At 40.2% G+C, this 19,507-nt stretch overlaps 1 protein-coding gene across 1 annotated transcript; it reads right to left on the reverse strand.

Moving 5' to 3' along the window:
* Positions 1-4,039: 4,039 nt before the first annotated feature.
* Positions 4,040-4,974, reverse strand: LOC122656226 (transcription factor TCP11). The gene has a single exon (XM_043850704.1). It carries the CDS (start codon positions 4,920-4,922, stop codon positions 4,269-4,271), a length of 654 nt encoding a protein of 217 aa, XP_043706639.1. The 5' UTR covers positions 4,923-4,974; the 3' UTR covers positions 4,040-4,268.
* Positions 4,975-19,507: the final 14,533 nt, after the last annotated feature.

The raw sequence follows: 19,507 nt of genomic DNA on the forward strand, positions 1-19,507 counted from the left end.
TCGCAGTCAGGCAAGTACAGTACAGTACAGACTAGGGTGTTTCAAAGCTCTATTTCCCTGCAACTTTGAACATGATTTCTTACCATGTGGCTAGGGGTGTCAATGGGTCGGGTTGGGTCGGGCCTGCCCTAAACCCTAATCCAACCCTAGAGGCCTTAACCTAACCCCTGACCCGACCCGACCCGACCTTATCAGGGTTTTTCCTGACCCGACCCGGCCCTGATTGACCCTGATAGGGTCGGGTAGAGGGTCAGGTTGGCCCTGATTGATCCTGACTGTGACCCTGATTTTGTCTGTAATCTCATGTGCCTTTAGGGCTTTTTTTGTCTTTTGTTTTTTAATTTTTTTATTAGGCTATATAGATAAATAAATATTAGACCAAAAATATATATATATATAGCGCTTTTTTTGTCTTTTGTTTTTTAATTTTTTTATTAGGCTATATAGATAAATAAATATTAGACCAAAAATATATATATATGTGTAATATTATATACTCATAATTAATATAGGGTCGGGTTGGGTCAGGTCGGGCTAAGCCCAAGATCTAAACCCTGACCCGATCCGACCCGACCCTACCAGGGCCAGATTATAACTAAACCCAAACCCACCCTCAGGGTTGAAAAATCAGGGTCGGATCCGGGCTGGGCTTAGGGCAGGTTCGGGCCAGCCGGATTTTATTGACACCCCTACTGATGTGGCAGATTGATTGGGGTTCGAATTTCATAGGGGGTTGTCCAACCCGCTGACCCTAGTTTCTATATTAACTTTTGCCCCAAATGAGTACCCATTAGCTGTCAATATCAAGTGTACACAAGTGGTGGTCAGAAACCATTAATGGTTTAAGAGTAAGTCAGCTCATCAAGAATGTGGGCAAAGGCTGACCCTCGTAAAATCCTTTCCTTCTTTCCTTCTCTCCTTCTCTCCTTCTCTGTGGGGGTGTGGCAATCAGCTGGGGTAGTGGTAAAGGGTGAAAGGGTTGAATGTGATCGCGGTTCTGGCCTGAGAGTTTAAGACATCAATGTTGCTTTAGTGTCTAGTACGTACACACATTTGGGACCTCATTAGTTAGAAAGAAAGTTCTCTGTGGGGAGTGTATCACCCATGTCTAGATAGATGAGGATGAAATGATCACTCTGCCCTCCATGAAAAGTAAAAATCTCACCCCCAAGATATCAATGTGCATATTTTCACTGGCTCCGTGCCCATGCAAAGGCTACACTCCACCAGAGAACACCGACCCATTAGTTATTATTATTATTTTTTTTTGGGGTAAGAATCCACTAGTTATTACTCTGACCATTATTTCAAAGAATCAGAATTGGATTGATCCCGATTATTACCAATTCAATGAGATTGGTTATGGATTCGGCTCCTCTCCAGCACAACATGGTGTGCAACGCACATCGTGCGACTGGGGAGGCCTCGATACACATGCCAACATGTCAGAATGTGTGTTGGTATGAGGATTGGAGCTCCTCAGTCGCACGATGTGCGCTGCAAGTCATGCGGCACAAGAGAGCTGCCAAATCCATTGGTTATAGGGTTTTGGTCATCGGATCATTGAGTTTTTAGATTTCATGATTAATTCTAGGGTTTTTGGGACTGATTCTGATAAGATATCAAAATCAACGAGACCGCTTGAACACCAATTTTGATTTCAATAACCTTCACTAAGACTTATTATCATTAATCTTCAATTTTCTATTAAGGTGTATCCCGTAGTAGTACTCAAGTTGGATCAATGATTGATTTCTAGGTTTTGTCATAAACCTAATTGATTACTTCCACTTAGGTAAATCAATGTTTCACACTGATAAATAGATCCTCATGAGAGATCTAAAAAGAGAGACAGTATGGCCCTTACCCCTTGTCCCTTCCTGTCGATGCTCATTGACTTCCGTGAGATTTTGGGATTTAGACTCTCAAGCGGTGGCTATGAATGCACTCGGTATCTCCTCCTCCCACCCCACCCCAAAACCCCTAAGAAGTATTTTTTTTTTATAAAATCAAAACCCCTAAGAAGTCCTTTCTGATCCTCACTAGCTGGCTGACGATCAGGTGCCCTCCTCTAAGAGTGTCAAAACTATTTACCAAAGCCGGACCGAGCTGTTTATAACGAATTGTGAAACTGTTGAAGAAATTGTTCGTGTTTAAACCGATGGTAAACTGTTCACGTATATATATATTAACTCATTCATGGTTAAGAGATCTTTTAAATAAAAAATTGGGACAAAAATTCTCTATGAGGGAACGCAACCCTTGCGTGGAGGCCAATGAGATAGCATGTGGAAGCATCAACAGCGTTGTCATTACTGCCATTCATAGGGGGTGGGCAGTCATTTTACCCCTTCATTGTCTATGTGCAGGGCACACACACTCTCCCATAGTTTAATTTTTCCAAAAAAATTAGAACATATAAACAATTAGGGAAAAAGAACACTACTTGGTCATGTGCACGCTGCCCTAGCGCCCAAACATAGGGTTGCGCAAAATGACCACTGCACCCCATGGAAAGGTGGAAATCCTTGTTACGCAATGGTTGTTTCACGTGGCCATGTGTCTGGGCGCAAAGGCCGTGCACCGCACAAGACCAAGTAGCGTTCTCTTGCCCTAACAATTATTAAAAGATAACATATACTAATAACCAATTCGATTCAATGTTAAGTTTACATATATCCAATAAAAAATCAGGGAGAGAGCAACACTGCTTGATCCCGTGGCCCTTGCACCAGCATGGGGGCCAATGGGAGCATGCATCAAGGATATGGATATAACTACGTGGTCATTTTGCCAATCCTGTGTCTAGGTGTAGGGGTACGCAATCAAGCAGCATTTCCCACAAAAACAACAAAAAACTAATAAAACCATTTAAAGCCATTTAAAACCATAATTGGAAAACCAAGTTTTAGAAAGTCGAGTCACGTTTTTTATTTTTTTAATACAATAATATGTATAAATTAATTAAAAAACACAAAAATACAGAAAAAAATAAATATGAAAAAATTAGATAAAATAAGGAATCACATATGAATGCATTTTGAGTTTATACCATTGAACAAGGGAAGGGAATGGCAGAGTTGAGGGTTTCTTATTGTTTTAAAATACAAATTTAGTATTTTACTCAACTCAATTTTTTACTGTTTTAAAATACAAATTTAGTATTTTATTCGACTCAATTTCTAAGTGAAAAAGCTTTATAGTTTTTTAAAAAATTGACTGAACTCGTCAAGTTTATCATGATTCAAGGTAAAAATACTAAGTCTTATTTGACTCGGACAATTAACGACCCAGTCTCGTCATTTTTTACCCTGACCTAGTCTACACGACTCTTGACAAGGTTTTCCAAAATTTTAACTCGACTCGGATGACTCGTCCTAATCAAAACCCGATTTTCCAACTATGTTTAAAACCAAAACCGTTGAAACTGAAATGGTTTACTGAATGAAATGATTTTGATTTTACCTAAAAATTCTTGCACCAAACCAAACCATTTAACATCTCCTCTTTAGGGCAGGTACAAGTGGAGCCCCACCTCCTCTCCCTCTATCCAGAATGGAGGGTGGTTTGAGACGCCTCCCTCTAATTTGGTCATCCATGCCTTATGGAGCCAACATCAAAGCCACTAAAACAAATCCCACAGTCCCCCCTTAGATAAGGAAGTCTGGAGTCTGGACGGTCACTCTAAGGGGCCGGTTCTCCCTTCGCTTGGCCTGGCTTGCCTCTGCAAACCCCCTCCCCAAATGGTGCCACAGGCGGGTTCTCAGTTTTTCTGTATAGTGCACACGTTTTCGTAACTTTTTATATGGTGGGTCCTGGTAACTCTGGGCGGTTGGGGGTTGGGACCCCACCTTAACAACGCATCTCCTTGCCTCCTTAGCTCCTCGCAAGCAAACAAAACCACCCAGCAGAAAAGAGAAAAAATTCCGCTTTCCATGGTAAAGCACATTGGCCCCCCTCAACAAGGAAACAAAATAGTTCCGGAAAAAAAAAAAATTTCCAATCCCACCATGTAACAAGAAAAGATGATTTAGATTTCCATTGTGTAATGTCATGTAACTACTATGGTATCTTTACTATTTAACATCCTTAATGGTAATCCAAATCCTTAAGAAACCTAACCTGCCTAACGATCCTCTTCTTTCCTCTTCATCCATTTAATCCATCAACACCATTAGAGGAATTCCAAGGAGAGACTTTAAAAATACCAAAAACACTTCAACCTAATAAATGGAAAAGTATCTATTTATAAATAGAAATGTTACTCCTCAACTTACCTGAGCCTGAGGCATTGGCTGTGGCGGTTCTTGTTGATGCTCTTCTCCGTCTCCATCTCCCTCTCCCTCCTCTTCGGTGGATGGCTGAAACAACATTGCCGTGAAAGGCATATGTCGAAACCCATTATTGGGGAACTCCAATCCAACGGGCTGACACAAATCGAGCCGGCAGATCGGTTGAGACTGTTCAAACCTCAAGAAACTCGTTGGAACTCGATTATCGGGAGCCACCGAGACCGGCACAAGCTTACAAGGAGATGAGGAAGAAGAAGGGGCCGAACAAGCAGACGGTGAAGGAGAAGAAGCAGGGATCTGCCCTACACTAGTGGAGATAGGAGAAGCCGGAATAGTGCCGGTGCCAGTGGCTGCTATAATCGAGGGTTCCGCTTGGCGGAGCAACCACTCAATAGTCTCACCATCCGATCGGTGGCCTAGTTCCCTAGTCAGTTGAAAGATACGCGCAGCACAGAGTGCTGGCATCCGGACTCGACGGCCTCGCCCATTAATCTTGGTGTGACGATCCTTGGATGATGAAGATTTCCGAGGAAAAGCCAGTTGGATTTGAGATGAATCGGCGGCTGCAACCATCGCCGACGACGAACTATGGAGGATGAGCTCTGATCCCATATCTGTTGCCGATTCCATGTCCGTTGGCGGAGTTATCGAGAGGAAGATTTAAGGGTTTTTAGGGTTTATATTATCAAAAAAAAAAAAAGAAAAGGGAAAGAGAGATGATGAGAAAGGAACCTAAGTACGAGAGAGAAAGAGAAAGTGATAAACCGAAATGAACCAAAAGCAGTTTAGGGTTTTTATAGTGGGGGTGAGATAGAACTAGTTTTGTGGATTCTTTTGACCCCACATCTATCTAAAAGGTAGACTCAGTTAGGGACAGTTCACAGATACCAGACCACAAAGATGATGGCAGACAAAGCGGTTTTTTGATGTGAGAAAGAGAGAGAAAGTTTTGTGATTGTGGTTTATGCCGTTTAATGTTTTCAGGGTCAAGTGGCCTTGTGGGGCCCATATACGTACGAAATTATACAAAAAAAAACAAATTTTGTGTAACTTTTTATAGGGTACCTTACTTTTCGGTTGTATCGGCGGTATGTACCGATATGGATCGAAGGCAAAATTGTTAAAAATTGATGGTATCGGTATTTTTTTGGGTAAAATGGATTGAACTTGATACGGCCGATTTGTATTGATGATATCAATATTGACATTGGTTTGTGTTTTTTTGGGTAGTAACACACACATTTATTAAGATTAATGTGTATTACACATGGATGGAAAAGAAATTAACTCTATAATTCATGGATCGAAAGTAGGTCATACTATCGTCCACGTAATCGATAGAACCTTCCTTGTCAGGAAATCATCAAAGCTATTTTACTCCCTTGAAATAAAAGAGAAATTTAGACAATAAAACACGATTATGATCTAATAAATCCTTCATCCATGTCATATTATCATGATCAATAAAATCAGCAACAAGAGATAAATAAGAATTTAATAGTCGAGAAGTGGCAGATTTCATTCCCACATTGGTAGGTAACCACTTATTCAACCACGGGTTAATAGAAAACCCATTATCAATACACCAACTTAGACCACCAATAAGGACTTCCATCCCAATCATAGTACTCCTCCAACCCCAACTAGGATCATGTCCAATATTAGAATAAAAAAATCAAACCTTGGATAATATATTGCCTTCATGAAACGTGTTAGTAAACAGTCCGGATCAAATCAAAGTCTAAAAACAAATTTAGATAATAAAACACGATTATGAAGAGTAGAGTCACGAAAACCCATATCTCCTTTTTTCTTCGATTGATATAGGCGATCCCATGATATCCAATGTATCTTTAACTATTCATTATTGTCTCCCTAGAAAAAAGGGAGGGTATTCATACATGGAAGATTCTCTCATCAACTCCATCAAATAAGAGATGTAAAGCTTTTATGTCATTTTAGATTAACGTTTATGCTAATCTAACTGCATTTAATGCAGATCGTGCACATGTACGACCGTGCATGAAAACTTTTGCCCCAGAAAAATTTGAAGCAACTTTTCTAACATGTTAGTGATGTGATATAGGCATTTTAAAATATATAGAAATAAAATTTCTCATAGGAAAAACAACAGATTTTAAGAGAGCCTCTTTTCCTTGTATATGACAAATCCATTTGATTACAAATTTAGTTCACGGTATAAGTGATGGTAATGGTCATTGGGATAAAAAATCCTTTTAATAAAAAAAAATTACCAAATCCGTAATGTATCTGTCCTGGATTTAGAAATCAGTATCAGTCATCGATTGATCAATATCATGGGGGATAAAATTGTCTCCCTAAAAATGGCTGCTGATCCTTATCAATATCAGTATCAACTGCGACCGATACCAATGCGAACTTTTTTTTGTTTTTTTGATAAGAAGGCCCAAGACTGATACAATCGCCGACAATCCTATGTTTTTTTTTTAAACACCATATCGTAAGGACTTCTTAGTTGTTGTTACATGTGGGGCCCTTGTAGTGAGAATCCTATGCGAACCTACCAAATTTATTAAACGGTTTCACAGTTCGTATTGACGTGTAACACGTGTCATTATGAATTTATTGATAATTGTTTTCTATCTTCGGATTTTAATTGGATCTACTGTACGTCAGTAGCAATAGGGTTTTTTTTTTTTTTTAATGAGTCAACTACTCGGCAGCAATAGTTTCTCTTTCAAAGCATGTCACGAAGAGAATCTTTAGTTGATGTACCTATTTGTGAACTTATTTCCTTTTGGATTCATCCTTAGTTTTTAAGTAAAAGCCCTTTTTACAAGGTGATATTAAGCATGATTTGGTATGATTTTTATTTCAATTTTTAAGAATAATAACTAAACCTTATCCCAATTAAATGGGTCGACTATACTTATCCTTAATAAGATAAAAAGAATTAATAATAAACATAAAAGAACAAGAACACAACAATGACAACAACTACAAATTAATCTTAAACAAACTAATTGGGGTCGGCTACATGGATCCTAACTTTCAATCAGTTCTATTCAACGTCATATTAGGAAGAAAAAAAAACCTATATTATGCATGTTTTTCCTCATTACTTCTTTTAGAGTCATTTTAGGTCTGCCCCTATTCTTATAGTACCTTCAATCTGAATCAAGTCACTCCTTGGAACTAGAGCATCCGACGGTTTTCATTGAATATGGCCATGACACCTTAGGCAACTTTATCTTGGATCGGGGCTACTCCCAAATCAGCTCTAATGTGGTCATTCCTAATTTTATCCTTCTTGATTTTACCATTCATCTATCTCAACATCCTCATCTCCGCTACACTTGGCTTATTTATATAACGCTTCTTAATTGTCCAACACTCTATGTCATGCATCATATATGACTGTCTTGTATAATTTTCTTTTAAACTTTAAAGGATCCGTCGATCACATAACACTCCCGATGCACATCTCCGCTTCATCCATCCTATTTTAATCCTCTGTGGGATATCATCTTTTATATCACCTTCCTTACTGATGATTGATTCTAGATACCTAAAATGGTCACTTTGCGGAATCTCCATCTCATTAACTTTCACCCCCTCATTATCCGTCTAGGAGTTGCTAAAGTTACATACCATATACTTCCTCTTCGTTTTGCTTAACTTAAACCCTTTTGATTCCAATGTTGATTTTCATAACTCCAGTTTGGCATTAAGTCTAGCTTTTGTCTCATCCACCAAAACAATGTCATCAGCTAAAAGCATACACCAAGGAACCTCATCTTAGATGTATTTGGTTAACTCATCCATGATAATCGCAAAACGGATAAGGGTTTCATGTTGATCCTTGATGTAACTCAACTGTAATTTAAAATTCACTACCTTGACCCTTCACAGTTGTTAGACTAGTCATCACACCATCATACATATCTTTAATTATGTCTACATATTTACTTGAAACATTATAACGCATGCCAGATTAAATCTCTAGGAACTTTGCCATAAGTTTTTTTTAGGTCAATAAAGACCATATGGGATGCCAGATTAAATCTCTAGGAACTCTACCATAAGTTTTTTTTTAGATCAATAAAGACCATATGGGAGATCCTTCATGCTCTCTCTAAATCTTTCCATGAGTCTCCTAAGTAGGTAGATAACTTCTATTGTGGATCTTCCTGTCATCAAACCAAATTGGTTCTTCGAAATAGTAGTATCTTTTTCTCAGGTGTGTTTCACTAATCCTCTCCCATAATTTCATAGTGTGACTCATTAGTTTTATGCCTCTATAGTTGTTGTAATTTTTATTTCAATTTTATGGGATGATTTCTATTTCTAAAATTGTTTGATTTGATTTTTGCACTTTTATTCAGTAAAATAGAAATCAAATGAAATGGAGATTCTGAAATAGTTGAGAAGTTGTTTCAATTTTGAAATTGAATTTGATTCCACTTTTGCTCTTTAATGACCACATGGTTAATTTGATGGGCAAAGTAATTTCACGTACCTCCCTTGAGGTTTATCTTAATTACACTTTCACCCGTGAGGTTTGAAAATTTTCACGAACCTCCCCTGCTTCCCAAACTAAGTAACAAAAACACCCAGTCCGTTAATGGTAGACGTTAAATGTTAAAATTGTGTTTTAATTGACCAAAATGCCCTCATCTTCCCCAAATCTTTTAAGGTTTGGAAAAAAAATTCAAATGGATCTTACCATTAAACCCAACAAAATCCACTTCAATGAATTCAAATTCAGGAAATCTTCCCAATTCAATCCAAAATCCCCAGGTTCTTGCTTAGATCTTCTGATCATATCGTGTTCTTCTTGAAAATTAGTGTTGGGCATTTGGTATGTCTACAACTAATTGTGCAGAAACTTGGTAGAGAAGTAGGAGTATGGGAGAATGGAGAATGATTCCATACGAAAAGTTTGAATTTCTTTCTATTTGATTGGGACAAGCTCAAATTGTTTGATTGGAATTTACAGGAGAGACATCCAACCAATTTTACAAGAGATAGAGATTACATTCGAGGCAATGAACTCATTGACAATGGAGAGAGAAAAGAAGAAGAACCGCCTGAAGATTTAGAGACAGAGAGAGAGAGAGAAAATAAGAAGAAGAAGAAAACCGGAGGGAGAGAGATAAATGAAATAGAACCCAATTTTAGTCGTTCCATCTTCCTAGCAAAGGAGGAAACACTCGGAAAAACAGAGAAAATTAAAAAAAAAAAATGAAAAGAAAATTTCAATCTCATCTGCAACTAATGGGTTTCATCTCATCATCTCTACCAAAAGACCAAAAAAATTGTTTCATAAACAAAGTCTTTTACTCCCAATCGAAAGCTTAGAAATAAAGTTGTGGAAAAACTCAAACCAACCTCTTGTGGTGGAAATTCGTCCCGCACTAATCGGCATGTATGAAGCCAAAACGTATAATAAAGAATCGCAGAAAAGTATAAAGTGCGAAGACAAAGGATTTACGTGGTTCGGCATGGTGGCCTACGTCCACGGGACAATAACACAGAGCTCACTTCACTAATACGGGGAAAATTACAACACACACCCTCACTCACAACACTGTATGTGGGCCCCACTCAATAAAGAAACTCAGTCACAGTATAACTCTCACAAAGTCCCCAAAGGAATTATACCCAAAAGTAATACCCAAAGTACTCTACAAGTGAAACCTAACCCAATAACCCAATCCCCAACTCAAGAACACCACCTTGTTACCCAAAGCACAATTTGAGTACTCTCTTGTGTTGTTGTTCCGTTGCTTGTTTTGAACACCTCTCCTTACCCTCTATTTATAGGCGATGAAGAGCAAGAGAAACTCATGCATGCCACTTCCGTAGCCACCTAGGTTTCCCCATTTTCAAATTCAGCCAGAAAGTTGGTGGAGGGCTGTGCCGACCATGGCAGGTGCCCCCTGCAACACTGTCCCATGCACAACATATGGAGAGGTGAGTGAGTCTTCAACATTTATGAATATTACTATTCATTTTGATTTCACATCCCGACAACTTCTATCACATTCTCCCACTTGAAGACTAGTTTTGAAAATAGTCTTCACAGCTCTGAATTGCCCAAATGTCACCTCTCAGGTAATTACAATCCCAAGAGAAGTTCTGCACCATATGAATTTCTCCCTCACAATAGGCTTCGTCAAATATCTACAACATTGTCGTTGGTGTGAATCTTCTGCAGAGAGATTACTCCATCTTCCACCACATCTTGAACAAAATGACATTTTACATCAATGTGTTTGGTCCGAGAATGAAGCATTGGATTTAGGCCAAATGTAATGCACTTTGACTGTCACAATGAACAATTATCACCTTCTGCTTGATTCTTAGTTCATCAAGCAACCTCTTCAACCAGATATAGACTGTAACCTGGACATCCAACTAATTGCACCACTGGCTAAAGAGAAACAAAATCCAGTGGTAGATCTCCATCTATCACAGTCTCAGATGCAAAATCTGCATCTACAAAACCAACCAACTGTAAATTTTGGCCATTATAACAAATAGTCATATCAGAAATACCCTTCAAGTAACGAAAGATCCACTTCACAACAGTCCAATGATCGCGACTCGGCTTTGCCGTGTATTTAATAACTGCTCCCACTGCTTGTGCAATGTCTGGTTTGGTGCACACCATGACAAACATAAGACTTCCCACTACTGATGCATATGGTACTCGAGACATCTCTGTCTTCTCTGCTTCTGTGCAAGGACTCTGTTCTGAAGACAGTTTGCAGCCAATAGGAAGTGAGGTGTTAACTGGTTTAGTGTTTTGCAAATTGAAGCGACGCATAACCTTTACAACATAACTCTTCTAAGTTATCCAGATTTTTCTATTTTCACGATCTCTAAGTGCAATCATCCCAAGAATATGATTTACAGCACCCAGTCTTTCATATCAAATTCACTTACTAAACGAGCTTTTAGGTCTACAATACCATCCTTATTGGTACCTGCAACCAGCATGTCATCAACATACAACAATAAGATAATAAAACCACCATTACCATGATTGTGAACATAGGCACAATGGTCTACTTCACATCTCTTGAACCCCAAGCTCACAATGAAAGAATCAAATCTCTTGTACCAGTATCTTGGCGCATGCTTCAAGCCATAAAGTGTTTTGTACAGCTGACAAAGGAAATCCTTTTTATTTTCTTCAACAAATCCTTCGGGTTGAGTCATATAAATCTCTTCATCGAGATTCTCATGCAAAAAGGCAGTTTTAACGTCCAACTGCTCAAGCTTTAAATCAATTACAACTGCCATACTTGTCATAATACGAATAGTCGTCAGACGAACAATTAGAGAAAAGATTTCGTTGAAATCAATACTTGACTTTTGTGCGAATCCTTTCACCACTAATCAGGATTTGTATTCAACATCCCCATTAGTATCTTTTTTCAGCTTGTAAACCCATTTGCAACCAATAGCTTTACATCCCTTGGGTAACTTAACAAGATTCCAAGTTTTGTTTTTATATAGGGCCTCCATTTCCTCTTCCATAGATGCTCTCCATAGGAGAGCATCGCCAGACTCACAGGCCTCTTGATATGTACAAGGCTCATGCTCTTCAGTGATACATGCGTAAGCCGTGATATAATCATTAAGCCAACTGGGAGGTTTTGAAGCTCTCCTAGACCGTCCTTGGTCACCCTAAGTTTCAGCACTTGGTTCTTCTATATACTCTTCATCAGCTTCATCAGTATCGGTCATCTGTTCTTCAACATATTGATTTTGATTTTCTTTAAGAGATTCAAGTTCAAATATCTGTGGTAGGTCGGACCCTAGCTGTTCTTTGTCTTTCTGCAATGAGTCTTCATTGAAGACAACATCTCGGCTAACGACCAGTTTGTGGGAAGTAGGATCCCACAACCTGTACCCCTTTACTCCTTTTGCATAGTCAAGAAAAATACACTTTTTGGACCTCGCATTAAGCTTAGTCCTTAACTCTTCCGAAATCCACATGTAAGCATCGTAACCAAAGGTATGGAGAAACGAATAATCAATAGGTTTGTCAGACGATACTTCTTCAGGAATTTTGCCATTGAGAGCAGTTGTTGGGGAACGATTCACAAAGTAATAAGCAGTACATATAGCTTCAGCCCAAAAACACTACTCCAATCCTGCACAACTCAACATATTTCTAGAAAGATCTATAAGCGTACGGTTCATACGCTCAGCCACTCTGTTTTGTTGTGGAGTTCTCAGAACCGTGTAGTGTCTTTGAATGTCGTGCTCAGTGCAAAAATATATGAATTCTTACAAGGCGTATTCTCCACCATTATCGGTTCTCAGACACTTAATCTTTGTTTCCTTCTGATTTTCCACCAATGCTTTAAATTTCTTAAACGAAACAAAAACATTACTCTTCCTTCTAATGATATAAATCCAAACTTTTCTAGAATAATCATCAATAAAAGAAATAAAGTACTTTGAGCCACCCAAAGACTCAATATCTACCTCCAAGAGTCCGAATGTATCAAATCAAGAATATTCTTACTTCTAGCAATGGAACGGGAAAAGGAAGCTCTATGGAACTTTTCAAAAAGGCAATCCTCAGAAAAATCTAAATTAATAGATTTTAAACCAGATAGAAGACCACGATCAATAAGTACCTGTAGTCCTTGCTTGCTCATGTGTCCCAAGCGCTTATGCCAGATTGTTGTAGAGTTTGTCATAGCATTGGCGCCAATAGCTTCACCAACCATGGTATCTCCGATCAACCTATGTAAGCCGCCTATCAAATCTCCTTTCGCCACGATGAGTGCTCCTTTAACAATCTTCAATTGATCATTTTTCAGTGTAATTTTGTAGCTATCATCATCGAACTTTCCCAAGGACAGTAGACTCTTTCGTTGGTCTGGTACATGCCCGTACACAAAAAATTGTACGAGTTATGCCGTTAAACATCGTAACTCGAACATCTCCAATCCCTACAATTCTACATGAGTTATCATTACCCATGTATATTGTACCACCACCACATGACCGATATATATAGAACCAGTCTCTATGCGACATCATATGGAAAGAAACCCCTAAGTCTAGAATCCATTGATGGTTCACACTCTCAACTGGAACCGTAGACATCACCATGCCATCATTGGATGAATCCTCCATCTCAATGATATTTCCTTTAGAACTTGTTGAAGTAAATACAACATGAGAATCAGATTTGGAGTACTGCTGATTCTTCTTGGATTTACAATCCTTACGCAAATGACCCTTTTGTCCACATTTCCAACAAGGACCACTTTTATGCCATTTCGATTTGGATCTTGATGATCTACTCCCACTAAAACTTCTGTCTGTGGATCTCCCTCTGGCTATGTTGCATTACCAGAAGAGCTCTCAAGTGCTTTTCTACGAGACTCTTCCATAAGCAACATAGCCACGACCGACTCTATATTAAGATCAGCTCCAGTATTGAGATTCATGATTAAAGAATCCCACGAATCCGACATAGAACATAGAAGAAGTGTTACCTTTTCATTGCCATCGATTTTAACCCCGATGGCGGTTAATTTTCTCAACAGGGTATTATATCCATTTAAGTGTTCTTGGAAAGATGCGCCTACCTTCATCTTCAGACTGTATAACTATCGAAAAAGGAAAATTTTGTTGGACATTGATTTCCCTTCATGGAGATTCTTCATCTTGTCCCACAAACCTTTGGCAGTAGTTTGATCAGAGACATTAAAAAGTACAGAATCATCGAAGGCAAGAAGTAAGTCTGCCATTGCCGTCTGATCTTTCATTGCTAAATCAGCATCCTGCATATCTTTCGACTTCTTATCTTTTCTGTCAATGGCAACTACACATCCATCTTTCACTAACACCGCTTGTATTTTCAGCTTCCACAACGGATAAGTTGATTCATTGAATTTTGGCACCTCGAACTTTGATGTAGTCATACCGCAAAAGCCAAAACACCTCTACTGACACTGATCACGTGCTAACAAGGCTTCTCAACCTTGTGCTTTGATACCAATTGTGGTAGAAATTTGTCCCGCACTAATCGGCACGTACGATGCCAAAAAGTATAATAAGACTCACAAAAAAGTATAAAATGCGAAGACACGAGATTTATGTGGTTTGGCACGATGGCTTATGTTCACGGGACAATAACACAGAGCTCACCTCAGTAATACAGGGAAAATTACAACACACACACCCCTCACTCACAACACTGTATGTGGGACTCACTCAACAAGTAAACTCACTCATAGTATCACTCTCACAAAATCCCCAAAGGAATTATACCCAAAAATAATACCAAGAGTACCCTATAAGTGAAACCCAACTCAACAACCGAATCCCCAACTCAAGAGCACCACCTTATTACCCAAAGCACAACTTGAGTACTCTCGTGTTGTTGCTCCATTGCTTGTTTTGAACACCTCTCCTTACCCTCTATTTATAGGCGATGAAGAGCAGGAGAAACTCATGCATGCCACTTTCGTAGCCGCCTAGGTTTCCCCATTTTCAAATTCAGCCAACAAGTTGGTGGAGGACTGTTCCGACCATGGAAGGTGCCCCCGTCCTCTTCTCCATTTATTTCTTCTTATTTTTCTTCATTTATTGCATTCAATGCAAATGCAACACCGTCCTATGCACAACATATAGAGCAGTGAGTGAGTCTTCAACATTTATGAATATTACTATTCATTTTGACTTCACATGCCGACAGCTTCAATCACACCTCTTTCTTCTCATCAGACCCATAAAAAATGGTTTAATCTTTGGAGTATCTCCACTTGCAATATAAGGAAGACGACGATAATTTCTTCAAAGAATCGATCAAGAATTTTATCTCTCTTACCACAGGCATCATACTCTGGTTCAAGTTTGACCAAGATACCTAGCTCCAGATTTCTTTTGGAATTACTTACATTCCTCAACCCTCTCCAGCCTTTGCAGAGGTTTGTCTTAGACCTTTCGTTCACGCTTCTTCGCATCCTTATGCATGTTCTGATGGGGGTTCTTCTTGGTCTTCTTGAGCTCATGGCGAGAGAACAGTACTGATTCAGAGGATTTGGGTCAAAGGTGAAATGGGCATGGAAAAGAGTGGTCAGGAGGAAGCAGAGGAGATGGGTTCGTGGGATCCATTTGATTTTTTTTTTCCAAACCCTAAAAGATTTGGAGAAGATGAGGGCATTTTGACCAATTAAAATACAATTTTAATGTTTAATGTCTAAATTTAACTGACTGGGTGTTTTTGTTACTTAGTTTGGAAAGCAAGGGAGGTATGTGAAATTTTCCAAACCTCATGGGTGAAAGTGTAATTAAGGCAAACATCAGGGGAGGTACGTGAAATTTTTCCAAAATAATATACCACCCTTCTTCTTCTCTTAATGGTCACACCACCACCACCATCGTCGCCCTCACTGCCACCGCCACTGCCACTGCTACTGCCACCACCATCCCTTCCCGACCCTACCCCTACCTCTGCCACCGCCACCCTTTCATAAAGAAATATTGAGAATCTATTCTTAGAATTTGAACTACCAAATGGATTTATTATTTTTGAAATATTTTAGATTGATGCAACAAGAACAATTTCAATTCTTGACAAAAATCTATTTGTTGACTATTTCATGAAATCAACAAATTGAAATAGAATCATACCAAATCCGGCCTAGTAAAATGGGAGAAATGCCATCACATTTTAGGAAAGATTAAGCTTTTAGGAGAGGGATCTATACATTGATCTATTAAATTGGCATCATATACGTTAGAGGGGAACCATGCTTTTCAATGGGCGTCGGAGCATATAAAGAGAGCCCACATTATCAATGATGATAGACGATAAAGATTATATGAGAGGGCATATATATAAGGGGCTGCATAATGACCTTTTCCCCAAGTTTTTCCTAAGAGCCCAGCGGGATGCCTGGCATGTTGGTAGTCGACCAGATAAACCCATCGGCGTGGCATTTACGCAAGGACCCGAGTTCTTTTGCTTCTTCCTCCTTTAGTAGGCTTCGATTTTGACAACCTTAGTTGGGTCGCTGTCGTTGATTGGGACTTCGACTAAGTCTTCAACTCGCTCTCCTCGTAGTCACTTCTACTCATCCCGATTGTCGCTGACTTCGGTCGTAAAGGCCGTTCCCCGACAATTGCCTTTTGTATGCTTTAAGAACATGGCATAGCATTCTCTGGCCTTCTTCTGTTCGGTTTGGCTTTCTCCCATGCCATTCTTAGTGATGAGTTTCATCTTAAGGTGCTTGGTGGAGACTACCGCCCCTATTTCGTTCAGGCTCGGCCAACGTAGTATGACGTTGTAGGCCATCGTGACCCGAACCACCATAAATTTGACCTTTACAGTCTTTTGGTATGGGGCCGTGCCGACTATCATAAACAGCTCTATCAACCCTTCAATTGGGACTAGGGATCCAGAGAAACTGTATAGTGGCGCACTTTCTTGCTTTAGCATTCCTGGCTCAAACTCGAACTGCAGGTATGCATCGTAGGATAGCAGGTCTACAGAGGCCCCGGTATCCACGAGGATGCGATGGACGGGCCTGTTGCTATAACTGCCTGGACCACGACTGCATCGTCGTGTGGCCATCTTAGCCCTTCTAGGTCTTCTTCTGAAATGGAGATGGATGCTTTTCTCTATCGTCTCTGCTAAACCCATGAATCTTGCCTTTTGCTTTAGCCTTTCTGGCGGATTCCTACCCGGGTCCTCTGATGATCGTGAGGATGGCCGGTGCTATTGATGTGTTAGCCTCAATTCCTGCTCTACAATCATCCTGCCAAACCTCTCGACGATCGTCGCACCGATCTCGTTCATTTCTCTTTCAGGCTCGGTCATCCCTCACTGGCTCGGTACTCGCGCCCCTCCGACCACACGAGTTGTCTCTTTGCTCTTTTTGTTAAATCCGTGCCCAAAACCTGGTTTAAAGCCTGGTCTGACCGGTCCGATTTAAACTTATGTAGAGTCATCGACGGAGTACTATAGGGAGTTGTGGGCGATGATGCTCAAGCCATCTCATAAGGTCATCGACCGAACGACAGGTGAAGTCATCGAGGATAGGTTCATCGACAGAGACAGGGGAAATTTGTTGAAAATGGAGCATTCTGGGCATTCCCTCCGCAGGTGGACCCGCAAGGCCCGTATCGGTTCCCTGTACCACTTTTCGACGACTAGGGGTAAGTCATTACCCACATGTTCTATTATTATACAAACATCAAGTGGGCTTAGGACTGCAAGATCACCCTACCTAGAAATAAAATCTAGCCCATGGGCCTAATTGAACTCTAAAGCCAATAACCCAAAGGGCCCTAAGAGTAAGACCTATCCAAATAAGCCCTAGGTAAATAGACCTAAGTACTTAGACCTACCCCAAACACACCCTAAGGCACAAATGGATAAAGTAAATAGGAATCCAAGGATTTACTATTCACTTCACCAAGAGGAACCCTAAAATGAATTTGAGAGGAAGAGAAGGAGAGAAGAAGAAGAAAGAGGAGAAGAAGAGGAAGAAGGAGAAGAAGAAGGTGGGAGGAGCACCCTTTCACCTCACCTCACCATTGAAGGTACACTCTCCTCCATCTCAATTTCTCCCTCTCTTTGTTGTCCTTGGAAGGGATCATGGAAGAGTAATGTCCTCCCAATGGAGCTCTACCTACCAATGGGGAGTGCCATCAATAGAGGACATTAATGCTTCCATTCTAATACTAAATGAACTATAATGGCCTCTTTGCTTCCATCATGTTAACCTAAGACCATTTAGGTAAACCCAAACCTAAGAACTTATGATTTAAGGTTTTCCTTTGGGACCTTGAGCTATACCTACATGGCTGTGTGTCAAACAGCTCATGGAGGTTTGATTTAACATATCTTCCCCTCCTGTGCACCTCCATGTACCAAAACCCCCTATTATATATGATGATCCATCAAACCCTTGGGCTTGTAGATCCATGTGATTGGAACCTATGAAACCCTAACTTGTGGTGTCCCTCTTGACCAATAGATCATAAAGCGCCATTGGTATAAACCATTTTGGATTAAGAGGCAAAAATCACAAAACTAAAATGGCATTTAAGACTCAGATAGACACCAGAAGATGCCATCGGGCACATAGGAAGATGGAGCCTAGGTGACCATCTTCCGGTCTGGAGGCCTCCATCTGCCATTTCCTCTCGGGAAAATACCGAAAGATGACACAGGAAGATGGGTGCAGGAAGTCCATCTTCCTGTGTCCTGTTTTGGGTTTTTTAAACCTTATCAACCCCCCTCCTCTTTTGAACACCTATGTGCGGGCAATTCATGCATTTTAGTGTAATCTTAGGGCACCCATGCACGGAGGCCGTACCATGTTCTAGGACGCCAGACCCCTCTTAACGCATATTCGGCCCAAATCTCAAGGTGAGGAAATCGGATACCCAAACCTACTTGCATTCATTATATGATTGTCATACACGTACATGTATGTTTACTTATCAAAAAATCTATTATTTAATGATGGAAACTCTTCCATGTTGAGTGTAGACACTAGGTTGCACTTTACTTTCAATTACTGTTATGATGTGATATTTGACTGAGAATATGGTGATGTATATTGTGAATGACAATGTTATGCGATTTGACAATGATGGAATCCATATGTTATAGTGTATGTACACCACTAGACAGTAGATGTTGTGGCTAGGCATTGCGTACCCAGTGCTACGACCCTTGCCAACAGGGGTTTACATGTTAGATGATCCCCCACGGGGAAACTAGCTATTCCGATTGAGGACTGGGATCGGCAATTCCAATAGAGGACCGGAACCGTGGCAATGGGGTTAACCTTGGGGGTTTACTGGGTAAACCAGTGATTCTGATTGAGGTACTGGGACCGGCGAGTCCGATCGAGGACCGGGACCGACAGGCTCCCCGCGCAACTCGGGTTTCACATCGCCGGATAGGCCATCCAGGTGAGAGTGATGGAGGGCCAGGGATGCTACCTAGGGTGTTGTAGTAGCACTATACCTGGCTTAGTATCAGAGTTAGGTGCACATTATTTATTGTTTATTTCATCATGAATATTGTCATCCATGCATGTAGTAACCAATTGCATGATTCAATTTGCTCATTGGGCTCAAGGGAGCTCATTCCTCGTGGAAAACCTTTTTTTTAGATTATGATGCAGGTGTGGAGGAGTCGATTGGCTCAGAGTGCATGGCCCCTCAAGGTGGCA

This window comes from Telopea speciosissima, chromosome 3, assembly GCF_018873765.1.
Source record: "Telopea speciosissima isolate NSW1024214 ecotype Mountain lineage chromosome 3, Tspe_v1, whole genome shotgun sequence".
Taxonomy (NCBI): domain Eukaryota; kingdom Viridiplantae; phylum Streptophyta; class Magnoliopsida; order Proteales; family Proteaceae; genus Telopea; species Telopea speciosissima.

Coding starts and splice junctions, on each gene's coding strand:
- LOC122656226 (XM_043850704.1), bottom strand. CDS start 4,922: ATGGAATCGGCAACAGATATGGGATCAGAGCTCATCCTCCATAGTTCG.